The 14,001-nt window shown below is 39.6% G+C and overlaps 1 protein-coding gene across 1 annotated transcript in view; it reads left to right on the top strand.

Annotated features, from left to right (window-relative positions):
- Nucleotides 1-14,001, top strand: part of NCOA7 (nuclear receptor coactivator 7) — a 431,441-nt gene that overhangs the window by 352,371 nt on the left and 65,069 nt on the right. Inside the window, exon 9 of the mRNA XM_053710717.1 lies at nucleotides 12,635-13,584. Within this exon, the coding sequence (XP_053566692.1) occupies nucleotides 12,635-13,584 (950 nt within the window). The remainder of the gene's footprint in view (nucleotides 1-12,634; nucleotides 13,585-14,001) is intronic.

Genomic DNA, 14,001 nt, shown 5'->3' with positions numbered 1-14,001 from the left:
TTTTCCCCCTCTAACATGTGTTGAACTTCTGATTATTGCCAAATCTCAATCTTGTCTTTGTGTGTGTATATGTGTATGGATTTCTGTAAATACTTATAGACACATATAAATACATATGTACACATATATAGACATATATAAATACATACATATCCACCTGCCTTTTTCTCTAACACCTGAGACCTCATATTTTTGAGCCCTTATAATTTTTGTGTGTAATATCTCTTCAAAATATTTTTTTTTAGATGGTGTTGTTATAAGGGTAAGTTTACATTGTAATGTATTTTTGATGTGTTTTGTGACACTTTTTTGTTTCACAAAGCAGTTAACCACAGCGCTGAGGACATGCCAACCCGGCGAGCATTTACTTTCAACTTTTAATACCAGCGCAATTTAACCTATGCGCAAACTGTCCCGAAAAGAGAAAATACATTTGGTATATTGTTTTCTTCTCTGTGATAATCTATAACAGTGATGGCGAACCCTTTTGAGCCCGAGTGCCAAAACTGCAACATGAAAGCAACTTATTTATATCAAAGTGCCAATATTGATATAATATAAAATTTCTCCAACATAGGTGTGTCCTGTCCACGGCGTCATCCTTACTTGTGGGATATTCTCTTCCCCAACAGGAAATGGCAAAGAGCCCAGCAAAGCTGGTCACATGATCCCTCCTAGGCTCCGCCTACCCCAGTCATTCTCTTTGCCGTTGTACAGGCAACATCTCCACGGAGATGGCTTAGAGTTTTTTAGTGTTTAAATGTAGTTTTTATTATTCAATCAAGAGTTTGTTATTTTAAAATAGTGCTGGTATGTACTATTTACTCTGAAACAGAAAAGAGATGAAGATTTCTGTTTGTAAGAGGAAAATGATTTTAGCAACCGTTACTAAAATCCATGGCTGTTCCACACAGGACTGTTGAGAGGAATTAACTTCAGTTGGGGGAACAGTGAGCAGTCTTTTGCTGCTTGAGGTATGACACATTCTAACAAGACGATGTAATGCTGGAAGCTGTCATTTTCCCTATGGGATCCGGTAAGCCATTTTTATTCAGACAGTAAATAAGGGCTTCACAAGGGCTTATTAAGACTGTAGACATTTTCTGGGCTAAATCGATTCATATATTACACATATTTAGCCTTGAGGAATCATTTAATCTGGGTATTTTGGTAAAATAATATCGGCAGGCACTGTTTTAGACACCTTATTCTTTAGGGGCTTTCCCTAATCATAGGCAGAGCCTCATTTTCGCGCCGGTATTGTGCACTTGTTTTTGAGAGGCATGACATGCAGTCGCATGTGTGAGGAGCTCTGATACATAGAAAAGACTTTCTGAAGGCGTCATTTGGTATCGTATTCCCCTTTGGGCTTGGTTGGGTCTCAGCAAAGCAGATACCAGGGACTGTAAAGGGGTTAAAGTTAAAAACGGCTCCGGTTCCGTTATTTTAAGGGTTAAAGCTTCCAAATTTGGTGTGCAATACTTTTAAGGCTTTAAGACACTGTGGTGAAATTTTGGTGAATTTTGAACAATTCCTTCATACTTTTTCGCAATTGCAGTAATAAAGTGTGTTCAGTTTAAAATTTAAAGTGACAGTAACGGTTTTATTTTAAAACGTTTTTTGTACTTTGTTATCAAGTTTATGCCTGTTTAACATGTCTGAACTACCAGATAGACTGTGTTCTGAATGTGGGGAAGCCAGGGTTCCTTCTCATTTAAATAAATGTGATTTATGTGACACTGAAAATGATGCCCAAGATGATTCCTCAAGTGAGGGGAGTAAGCATGGTACTGCATCATTCCCTCCTTCGTCTACACGAGTCTTGCCCACTCAGGAGGCCCCTAGTACATCTAGCGCGCCAATACTCCTTACTATGCAACAATTAACGGCTGTAATGGATAATTCTATCAAAAACATTTTAGCCAAAATGCCCACTTATCAGCGTAAGCGCGACTGCTCTGTTTTAGATACTGAAGAGCATGAGGACGCTGATGATAATGGTTCTGAAATGCCCCTACACCAGTCTGAGGGGGCCAGGGAGGTTTTGTCTGAGGGAGAAATTTCAGATTCAGGGAAAATTTCTCAACAAGCTGAACCCGATGTGATTACATTTAAATTTAAGTTGGAACATCTCCGCGCTCTGCTTAAGGAGGTATTATCCACTCTGGATGATTGTGAGAATTTGATCATCCCAGAGAAACTATGTAAAATGGACAAGTTCCTAGAGGTCCCGGGGCTCCCAGAAGCTTTTCCTATACCCAAGCGGGTGGCGGACATTGTAAATAAAGAATGGGAAAGGCCCGGTATACCTTTCGTCCCTCCCCCCATATTTAAAAAATTGTTTCCTATGGTCGACCCCAGAAAGGACTTATGGCAGACAGTCCCCAAGGTCGAGGGAGCGGTTTCTACTTTAAACAAACGCACCACTATACCCATAGAAGATAGTTGTGCTTTCAAAGATCCTATGGATAAAAAATTAGAAGGTTTGCTTAAAAAGATGTTTGTTCAGCAGGGTTACCTTCTACAACCAATTTCATGCATTGTCCCTGTCACTACAGCCGCGTGTTTCTGGTTCGATGAGCTAGTAAAGGCGATCGATAGTGATTCTCCTCCTTATGAGGAGATTATGGACAGAATCCGTGCTCTCAAATTGGCTAATTCTTTCACCCTAGACGCCACTTTGCAATTGGCTAGGTTAGCGGCAAAGAATTCTGGGTTTGCTATTGTGGCGCGCAGAGCGCTTTGGTTGAAATCTTGGTCAGCTGATGCGTCTTCCAAGAACAAACTCCTTAACATTCCTTTCAAGGGGAAAACGCTGTTTGGCCCTGACTTGAAAGAGATTATCTCTGATATCACTGGGGGTAAGGGCCACGCCCTTCCTCAGGATAGGTCTTTCAAGGCCAAAAATAAACCTAATTTTCGTCCCTTTCGTAGAAACGGACCAGCCCCAAGTGCTACGTCCTCTAAGCAAGAGGGTAATACTTCTCAAGCCAAGCCAGCCTGGAGACCAATGCAAGGCTGGAACAAGGGAAAGCAGGCCAAGAAACCTGCCACTGCTACCAAGACAGCATGAAATGTTGGCCCCCGATCCGGGACCGGATCTGGTGGGGGGCAGACTCTCTCTCTTCGCTCAGGCCTGGGCAAGAGATGTTCTGGATCCTTGGGCACTAGAAATAGTCTCCCAAGGTTATCTTCTGGAATTCAAGGGGCTTCCCCCAAGGGGGAGGTTCCACAGGTCTCAATTGTCTTCAGACCACATAAAAAGACAGGCATTCTTACATTGTGTAGAAGACCTGTTAAAAATGGGAGTGATTCATCCTGTTCCATTAGGAGAAAAAGGGATGGGGTTCTACTCCAATCTGTTCATAGTTCCCAAAAAAGAGGGAACGTTCAGACCAATCTTAGATCTCAAGATCTTAAACAAGTTTCTCAAGGTTCCATCGTTCAAAATGGAAACCATTCGAACAATTCTTCCTTCCATCCAGGAGGGTCAATTCATGACCACGGTGGATTTAAAGGATGCGTATCTACATATTCCTATCCACAAGGAACATCATCGGTTCCTAAGGTTCGCATTCCTGGACAAGCATTACCAGTTCGTGGCGCTTCCTTTCGGATTAGCCACTGCTCCAAGGATTTTCACAAAGGTACTAGGGTCCCTTCTAGCGGTGCTAAGACCAAGGGGCATTGCAGTAGTACCTTACTTGGACGACATTCTGATTCAAGCGTCGTCCCTTCCTCAAGCAAAGGCTCACACGGACATAGTCCTGGCCTTTCTCAGATCTCACGGATGGAAAGTGAACGTGGAAAAGAGTTCTCTATCTCCGTCGACAAGGGTTCCCTTCTTGGGAACAATAATAGACTCCTTAGAAATGAGGATTTTTCTGACAGAGGCCAGAAAAACAAAACTTCTAAACTCTTGTCGGACACTTCATTCCGTTCCTCTTCCTTCCATAGCGCAGTGCATGGAAGTAATAGGTTTGATGGTAGCGGCAATGGACATAGTTCCTTTTGCGCGCATTCATCTAAGACCATTACAACTGTGCATGCTCAGTCAGTGGAATGGGGACTATACAGACTTGTCTCCGAAGATACAAGTAAATCAGAGGACCAGAGACTCACTCCGTTGGTGGCTGTCCCTGGACAACCTGTCACAAGGGATGACCTTCCGCAGACCAGAGTGGGTCATTGTCACGACCGACGCCAGTCTGATGGGCTGGGGCGCGGTCTGGGGATCCCTGAAAGCTCAGGGTCTTTGGTCTCGGGAAGAATCTCTTCTACCGATAAATATTCTGGAACTGAGAGCGATATTCAATGCTCTCAAGGCTTGGCCTCAGCTAGCAAAGGCCAAGTTCATACGGTTTCAATCAGACAACATGACGACTGTTGCGTACATCAACCATCAGGGGGGAACAAGGAGTTCCCTGGCGATGGAAGAAGTGACCAAAATCATTCAATGGGCGGAGACTCACTCCTGCCACCTGTCTGCAATCCACATCCCAGGAGTGGAAAATTGGGAAGCGGATTTTCTGAGTCGTCAGACATTACATCCGGGGGAGTGGGAACTCCATCCGGAAATCTTTGCCCAAATTACTCAACTGTGGGGCATTCCAGACATGGATCTGATGGCCTCTCATCAGAACTTCAAGGTTCCTTGCTACGGGTCCAGATCCAGGGATCCCAAGACGACTCTAGTAGATGCACTAGTAGCACCTTGGACCTTCAAACTAGCTTATGTATTCCCGCCGTTTCCTCTCATCCCCAGGCTGGTAGCCAGGATCCATCAGGAGAGGGCGTCGGTGATCTTGATAGCTCCTGCGTGGCCACGCAGGACTTGGTATGCAGATCTGGTGAATATGTCATCGGCTCCACCATGGAAGCTACCTTTGAGACGAGACCTTCTTGTTCAAGGTCCGTTCGAACATCCGAATCTGGTCTCACTCCAGCTGACTGCTTGGAGATTGAACGCTTGATCTTATCAAAACGAGGGTTCTCAGATTCTGTTATTGATACTCTTGTTCAGGCCAGAAAGCCTGTAACTAGAAAAATTTACCACAAAATATGGAAAAAATATATCTGTTGGTGTGAATCTAAAGGATTCCCTTGGGACAAGGTAAAGATTCCTAAGATTCTATCCTTTCTTCAAGAAGGATTGGAGAAAGGATTATCTGCAAGTTCCTTGAAGGGACAGATTTCTGCCTTGTCTGTGTTACTCCACAAAAAGCTGGCAGCTGTGCCAGATGTTCAAGCCTTTGTTCAGGCTCTGGTTAGAATTAAGCCTGTTTACAAACCTTTGACTCCCCCTTGGAGTCTCAACTTAGTTCTTTCAGTTCTTCAGGGGGTTCCGTTTGAACCCTTACATTCCGTTGATATTAAGTTATTATCTTGGAAAGTTTTGTTTTTGGTTGCAATTTCTTCTGCCAGAAGAGTTTCAGAATTATCTGCTCTGCAGTGTTCTCCTCCTTATCTGGTGTTCCATGCAGATGAGGTGGTTTTACGTACTAAACCTGGTTTTCTTCCAAAAGTTGTTTCTAACAAAAACATTAACCAGGAGATAGTCGTGCCTTCTTTGTGTCCGAAACCAGTTTCGAAGAAGGAACGTTTGTTGCACAATTTGGATGTTGTTCGCGCTCTAAAATTCTATTTAGATGCTACAAAGGATTTTAGACAAACATCTTCCTTGTTTGTTGTTTATTCTGGTAAAAGGAGAGGTCAAAAAACAACTTCTACCTCTCTCTCTTTTTGGATTAAAAGCATCATCAGATTGGCTTACGAGACTGCCGGACGGCAGCCTCCTGAAAGAATCACAGCTCATTCCACTAGGGCTGTGGCTTCCACATGGGCCTTCAAGAACGAGGCTTCTGTTGATCAGATATGTAGGGCAGCGACTTGGTCTTCACTGCACACTTTTACCAAATTTTACAAGTTTGATACTTTTGCTTCTTCTGAGGCTGTTTTTGGGAGAAAGGTTTTGCAAGCCGTGGTGCCTTCCATTTAGGTGACCTGATTTGCTCCCTCCCTTCATCCGTGTCCTAAAGCTTTGGTATTGGTTCCCACAAGTAAGGATGACGCCGTGGACCGGACACACCTATGTTGGAGAAAACAGAATTTATGTTTACCTGATAAATTACTTTCTCCAACGGTGTGTCCGGTCCACGGCCCGCCCTGGTTTTTTAATCAGGTCTGATAATTTATTTTCTTTAACTACAGTCACCACGGTATCATATGGTTTCTCCTATGCAAATATTCCTCCTTAACGTCGGTCGAATGACTGGGGTAGGCGGAGCCTAGGAGGGATCATGTGACCAGCTTTGCTGGGCTCTTTGCCATTTCCTGTTGGGGAAGAGAATATCCCACAAGTAAGGATGACGCCGTGGACCGGACACACCGTTGGAGAAAGTAATTTATCAGGTAAACATAAATTCTGTTATTAATTAAATACTATTTAATAACATAAGGACTGGTGAGGCTAGCGAGGCTAAAGACGCTTGAGGGAGCCTAAAGAAAAACCATATCGCATGTGCGCTGCAGTCAGCGCGCAACTTGTAATCTATGCGAATAAGAGGTTTCAATGATACGAACTGTTATTATGGGGAAAAAACTTGACCAATTCCCTGGTTAATTCACATTTAAGTGAATAGACCTGTAAATCTGCTACTTTTAGAGTGCAAATAGAGCATCAAGATAGAGAGAGAGAGTAAGAGTGATAGAAATAGAGAGAGAGATAGAGATAAAACCCCCAAATAACATGAGTTTGCATGAAGCAATACAGAGATGGGAAATCTTAAAGGGACAGTCTACACCTATAACAACCTTAGTCCATAGCTACGATCTCTAGCTGACAATTGTATTGAACCCCTGCATCCGTATTTTCGCTGGTTCACTCACCCACATTTTCTCAAAAGACGTTTATATTTTATCATTCAAATATGGCCGCCAAACTCCTCGCAATAGTTTCTCCTCTTACCTTATCGAGTGGTTCTCCTTCCCTATAACACTTGTGCACGGAGCACTAAGTGACGTAATAGGACTCTAATACACATGAGCATAGAGATACAGCTCGAAACCTGAAGTCTGCCAGCGTTATCGGAGCAAACACAAAAACGCTCCCTTTGTTTGCACTTCCGCAGTTGCAGCAATTCTGACACTCCAAAGTTTCTTTTAGGTAATTGTCAGCTGCTAATCTAATCCACCTTTGCATCGATTATCAAACACTCTTAATAAACAAACGCTTAATAACGGATACTTATGATATTTGAATGCAGCAGAAACATTGAGAGAAAGTTTGGTTCCGGATAGTTGGTTCCTATGGCCGTTGCGCATGCGAGAAGCACTGAAAGTGCGGTACCGTATTTTAATCAGTGATCAATTTTCGATTGGACAGTGGAAAATAAGAGAGTTGGTGATGTATTGGGTAGGCGGAGCGGAGCGGCCATTTCTAACTGTTGGAATATAACTTTTTATTGTGAATAACTCTGGATGTGTAGATGACTCGATATGGTTGCAGGGGTGAGTAATGAAAATCGGAAAAGTATCTAACTGATGGACTAAGGTTGTTATAAGTGTAGACTGTCCCTTTAATATGCCATGAGGTGTCTTCTGCACAAAGTAACACAGCTTGCTAACATATCACATCCTGGTAATATCAACAAAGAGATATAACTACTGAATAACATGTGTTTGTATTATTATTGCTACTGGGTTTACCCACACTTCAATTCCCAGCTGATGTCAATATATTGCATCACCCAGTACGTTATAAAAAGGGATTGGTTCAGCATGTTACCTGTAGTATTCTCTAACACCTCGTGCTGGCCCCTCTGACTTGTTCCCGGCTCCCCTCATATCCTCAATGTGCCACAACGTGGCTCACTGCGCTCAGACACTGAGGTGAAGCCACAAGGCAGGAAGTTTTCAGGCAGAAACTTTTTCCGCCTGAAAACTTTCTGACATGCAACTACCTATCGACTCCACTAGCAGCACCTTTAATATAAAATTAAGCACCCGAAAACTTGCACAGGAACTTTCTTATTAACCATGGAACTCCTTTTAATACCAGCCCCCATTCATGCACCTCCTAATGTAAACTGTGCACGGGGCCTGCTGTTTTATTTACAGACAACGTTTCCTCTTAGGAACAGTGCACAATATTTACTAACCTTATGGCTCACGTGCCAACAGAGAGGCCTCTGCATGCGTGCCATAGGATCGCCATCACTAATCTATAGCATGAGGAAAAGCTTTCATATTTTATCCCCTTGGGAAGGGCCGGTGCATCCATAAGGCAGATATAGATGGTTGCCTTAGGATGTAAGTATATATAATATTTTTAGTAGGGCCGCCACGCTCACCAAGTTCAATCAACTACCAGGTTGCCAGTGAAATTAGTAATATACATATTTAATGTACGGCACTCACTGGATTTTTAACAAGGTTCTTTTATTTAAAGTGTTCTTTTAAATAAAATAACCTTGTTTAAAATACAGTGAGTGTGGTAAATTAAAAAGGGCAGTAAACAGTAATATAAAATGTTTAATTATGCATAGTAAAACAACTTTGTAATTTTTCAATACATTTTCATTATTTATTTTGCCCATTTTTTTGGTATTTTAACTCTGATCATTGATTTCCATTTCTTAGGATTTAAAAAAAAAAAAATGGAAAGCTTCACAAGCCTGCTACATATTGTTCTTTAATTAGCCTCAGTTGAGATTATAAAATAAAGAACTAAAATAATGCATGTTTTGCTAACAAAATATTAGTGGCTCTCTTTGTCTACTCCTGCATCAAGTTCTGTTTGGTTCTCTTATGTATTATTTGTTATTAGCCTAATTTCCACATCAGCTTTTTCAAATAAGACAAGTGCAGAGTGGAGTTCGGCAATTGGAAAAAAAAGAAACACTCAGCAAACAATGCTCATAATGCAGTCAATTGGTTTTTGCTCTTACATAGGTTTTGAATTTATTGTAATAAGATGTTTACTGTCCCCCTAAATATAATAAAATAAAACAAATCTGTCAAACATTTTATCAAGAAGGCAAGTGATTTGTTAAGGGGAGGGCAAAATGGTTTATTCAACTGGGTATACAAATATCCTTATATTGTTGTATCGATCGTTTTTATTGTTCATTTCTTTTAGTAAAACAAATAAGTTTGCCTTTTAGTGAATACAATGTTGGGTTTTAAAATCTTTGCTTTTTAATTGTTTTATCTATACTTGACCAGTAAGTAGTTACTATTAGACTATTATGTTACAGTACAGATTATAGTATTAAAGGGACAGTTTACTCAAAAATGTTCTCCCCTTTAATTTGTTCCCAATGATCCACTTTACCTGCTGGAGTGTATTCAATTGTTTACAAGTATTTCCATTACCCTTATATTGTCATTTTAAATAGTTCATTTAGCCTGTGGTATCCCCACCCATCCTGAAAGTTTTTGGCCTCAAGGCCAAGCTGTGTTAACACAGCCAGTAGAATAAATTACACTCCCAGTGGGGTATAGAAGAGATAAGGTAATACAATGTTAATTTTCCATTGTTCTCTCCAAGGATTGGTTTATGGACAGATATAAGATAAAGAAGCAGTTATATGTACACATAGAGGCCTATTTATTAAAGGTCTTGCGGACCTGATCCGACAGTGTGGATCAGGTCTGCAAGACCTCGCTGAATGCAGAGAGCAATACGCTCTCCGTATTCAGCATTGCACCAGCAGCTCACAAGAGCTGCTGGTGCAACGCCGCCCCCTGCAGACTCGCGGCCAATCAGCCGCCAGCAGGGAGGTGTCAATCAACCCGATCGTACTCGATCAGGTTGAATTGTAGCGATTCCTGTCCGCCTGCTCAGAGCAGGTGGACAGGGTTATGAAGCAGCGGTCTTTTAGACCGCTGCTTCATAACTGCGGTTTCTGGTGAGTCTGAAGACTCGCCAGAAACACGGGCCCACAAGCTCCATACGGAGCTTGATAAATGGGGCTCAATGTGATAAAGTAATGAGACCTGATTATGCCTACAAGCTCAACCCAATTTTTTAGGTTGTGGCTTCAAAACACAAAATCAGCTAATTCATATACACAAATAAACCTTAAAAAAGCAAATCTCATACATTTTATACTCTGCAGCTGGTAAAAAAAAGTAATTGTAAACACATTAAGGGAAAAACTATGTTGTAGTATACTGTCCCTTTAAAGGAACATGGAGACTAAAACTGAGGTCCTTGTACACTCTTTAGTGTAAATAAGCATTAACTCCTTTACTTTCAATTCTATTAAAGGGACAGTGAACCCTAAATGTTTCTCAGTGATCTATTTTACCTGCTGGAGTGTATTAAATTGTTTACAAGTAGCTGCTTAAATTGGCATTTGATATAGCTGGGGGGTTTTCTTTGGTGTCCCTACCTATACTAAAAATGTATTTGTATTGGCTATAGAAAAACTGTGTAAACATGACCAGCAGAAGAAATTGCACTCCTAGTGGGGGTTAGGATAAATAAGTAATAAAATGTTAATTTTCACTTGTTTTCTTTAAAGGGTCAGTTCACCCAAAAACTTTCTCCCCTTTAAATTATTCCCAATGATCCTTTTTACCTGCTAGAGTGTATTAAATTGGTTGCAAGTAGCTCCTTTACTCATATTTCAGCATTTGAAATAGCTGATTTAGCTTGTGGTTTCCCAACCTATACTGAAAGTTTTGATACTGGCGTATACGCTATTGAATAGCCTAAGTAAACACAGCCAGCAGAAGAGATTACACCCTCAGTGGGGGCATGATAGTTAAGTAATAAAATGATAATTTTCCATTGTTCTCTCTATGTATTGAGCTTCGGTGTTCCAGACAAATATAAGATAAGGAAGCAAGTCTGTGTACATAAAAGTGATAACATAATGAGATCTGATATTACCTGAAGCTCAACCCATTGTAATAGGCTGTGGTTTCAAAGCACAAAACCAGCTACTTCAGATAAACAAATAAACCTGAAAATGCAATTTCTCAAATATTTTATACTCTGCAGTTGGTATAACAAGTCATTTAAAATAGATTTATGGAAAAACAATTTTACAGTGTACTGTCCCTTTAAGTATTGAGCTTTGGAATACAGATAGAAATAATATAATATAGAACAGAACGTGATAAAATAAGGATATCTGATTTCCCTGCAAGCTCAATCCATTTTAGGGCTAGATTACAAGTAGAGCGGTATTTACGGTATTTTAACTCTGTTAAAAGTGAACTTTTTTCGGTAGCACACGTATTAAAAATTGAAAGTAAAAAGTTTTCGCACACGCACTAACCCGACGCACACAAGAAGCTGAACTTTGAATATTGCAACCTCATTAACGTATTCCCTCATAGACTTCAATGGAGCGTGAAAAGCGTGGGGGGAAAAACCTTACTCACACGCAAACCCCATTGCATTTTTTCAAGTGTGCTAACCTATTTATAGGAATATCTATTTATAAATACATAGAACATATTCCATGTTAAATATTTAAAGTACATACACAGTTAAATATTTTATTAAATATGAATATTGCATAAATATGATTTTTCATGTTTTCAGCTACTTGACTGTAAAAGGGCTCCAATGCATTTATATATATGTCTATATATGTATACACATATGTATTTATGTGTTTATATGAGTATACATGTCTGTAAGTACTTACATATACATATTTAGACAAAGCCCTTTGCTGAGACCTCATACCTTTAAGCCCTTATAACTTTTTTATGCAATATTTTTTTAACAATTTTTTTTTTATCAGACAGTGTTATTATGATTGTAACTATACTTTTAAATGTATTTTTGATGGGGTTTTTTTTCCACTTTTTAGTCGAACGTAACGGTTAACCAGAGCTCTGAAGTCACGCTATCCCGACGTGCGAACAAGTTTACTTTTTAACCTGTAATATGTATGCTACTTCCAATGAGTGCAAAGAGCTGCAATGAACCCCTTTTCGCTCACGGGCAACAGTTAGTGCATCACTTGTAATCTAGCCCTTAATGGGTTGTGGTTTTAAAGAACAAAAACAGTTATTTAAAATACAAAAATAAACCCAAATACGCAATTTCTCATACATTTTATACTCTGCAGCTGGTATAACAAGCCATTTGTAACACATTAAGGTAAAGACTATTTTACAGTACACTGTCCCTTTAAGTAACAATTTTATATTTCTTCCCCTTTCCACTCTTTCCTAAAAATTAAAATTGAAAAATTTACAGCAAAAATGTTTATGAAAAGGAAGAGGGGTAAAAGATTTTCATTTATTTCACTAATTAAGAAAGCTGAGGAATTCTGTGATAGTTTGGTTTTGATATGGCTGTTCATTTCATGTGTAGATCTGCTGTTTGGTTCTATTTTTCCTGTGAATAAACCACCAAATGACTCATTCACAACACATTTTTCTTCAGTTGCTCAATTTTATTTATTTAATAATTCATTGATATTTCGGCTCTAAAAAAAGTTTCATTTATTTCAGTATGGTTTTGGTATTGTTTTGTTTTCCATTTTCTGCATACATTTTAATAGCACTTTAAGTTGTAAGCTTTTCCTTTTTTTTTTTGCTTTTTTTTTTTTTTTTTGCTTTTTGTTTTAACATTCCACACCCATCCACCATTTTTTCCTGACAGCGACATACCCAAGGATCTTTGTCCTCTGTACAGGCCTGGAGAGTGGGAAGACCTTTCCTCTGAAAAAGATATTAATCCATTCAGCAAGTTTAAATCTCTCAATAAAGAGAAACGACTACAGAATGGAGTTACTGGAGTGGGAAATCTGGAGAATAAGATGAATAATTCCATCAATCACAAACAAGAGGAGGTAGCAAAGAACCAAGAAAGAAATCAAGATAAACAGCCAACTAACATATCAACAGGCCAATTAAATGGTGATGCTCTTACAGTACAGACTGATCAGTCAATTGAAATTACAACAAGCACTGAAACTATAAAAGGGGATAGTTCTCTTGTTGAGGAAGACTTTATTGAATTGGTAGAAACATGTGCACAGCAGAATGGAAAAGATATTTGCAAAGGACCTGATGCAAAGATATTTTCAAGTGTGGATGGAAGACCTAACACATCTACTTCTAATGTTCCTCATGATTTATGTAATAATGGAAATTTAAATTGCTCAGAAGAAAATAAGATGGATTCTATTGGTAGATTACACATTGTAGAAGCTACAGGTGGAGCTTCAGGTGAACTATGCCCTGGTCATTATGCTCAGCAAACACCAAATGAAATGGAATCTATAGATCTTAGCCTCAGACCATCTGGAGAGAGTACAGCTGTTTCTCAAGGTCTTCCAAAGTCAGAGGTTAATGGGAATAGTTCAACTGTGGACAAAAATACCAACTGCATCTTTGTAGAACCTGGAGAAAAGAGTAAAGATCTCACTAGCCCAAACAGCCAAGCTGTGGGAGACAGATTAAGTAGTGGTGATCACAAAACCTTAGATGAGTCACCAGATTCCCTGTCACCGTGTTCTCCTGAGGATTCTAGTCAAAAAGAATCACAACTTGACAGCGAGTCTGAACTCAAGCTATGGTTGTTGAAAAGAATGCAAGGGCCAATAGAAGGTGAGTGATACCATTCATTAAACATTGTTACTGACCTGTTATACTTTTGTGGACACACAACAAAACAATTTGCAGGTAGCCAAAAAAAGAAAGAAAAAAACCTATATTTTTATTTCTGCTTAATAATTGTTTTATAGCGTTGCCGAAATACCATGACATAGAGCCATGATAATTAAAAAAGAAAGCACAAATCTTACAAAAGTTATTGACAAAAGGTTATTGATGGCTAAGAATGGTGAATAAGCCAGAAATGCACTTCTAAAAGCATATACTGCAGATTCAGCATTTGACAGATTTAAATTAAATATTCAAACCAACATAATTTAAGTAAATTAAATTTAATTGGAATTGTTCTGGATTAAGATTTTTTTTCCAGAATGAAAAATTGTGAAGACTCCATAAGTAGTCAACACACAT

The sequence above is a fragment of the Bombina bombina genome, chromosome 4 (assembly GCF_027579735.1).
Source record: "Bombina bombina isolate aBomBom1 chromosome 4, aBomBom1.pri, whole genome shotgun sequence".
Classification (NCBI taxonomy): Eukaryota; Metazoa; Chordata; class Amphibia; order Anura; family Bombinatoridae; genus Bombina; species Bombina bombina.
This window is presented reverse-complemented; position numbering and strand designations above follow the sequence as displayed.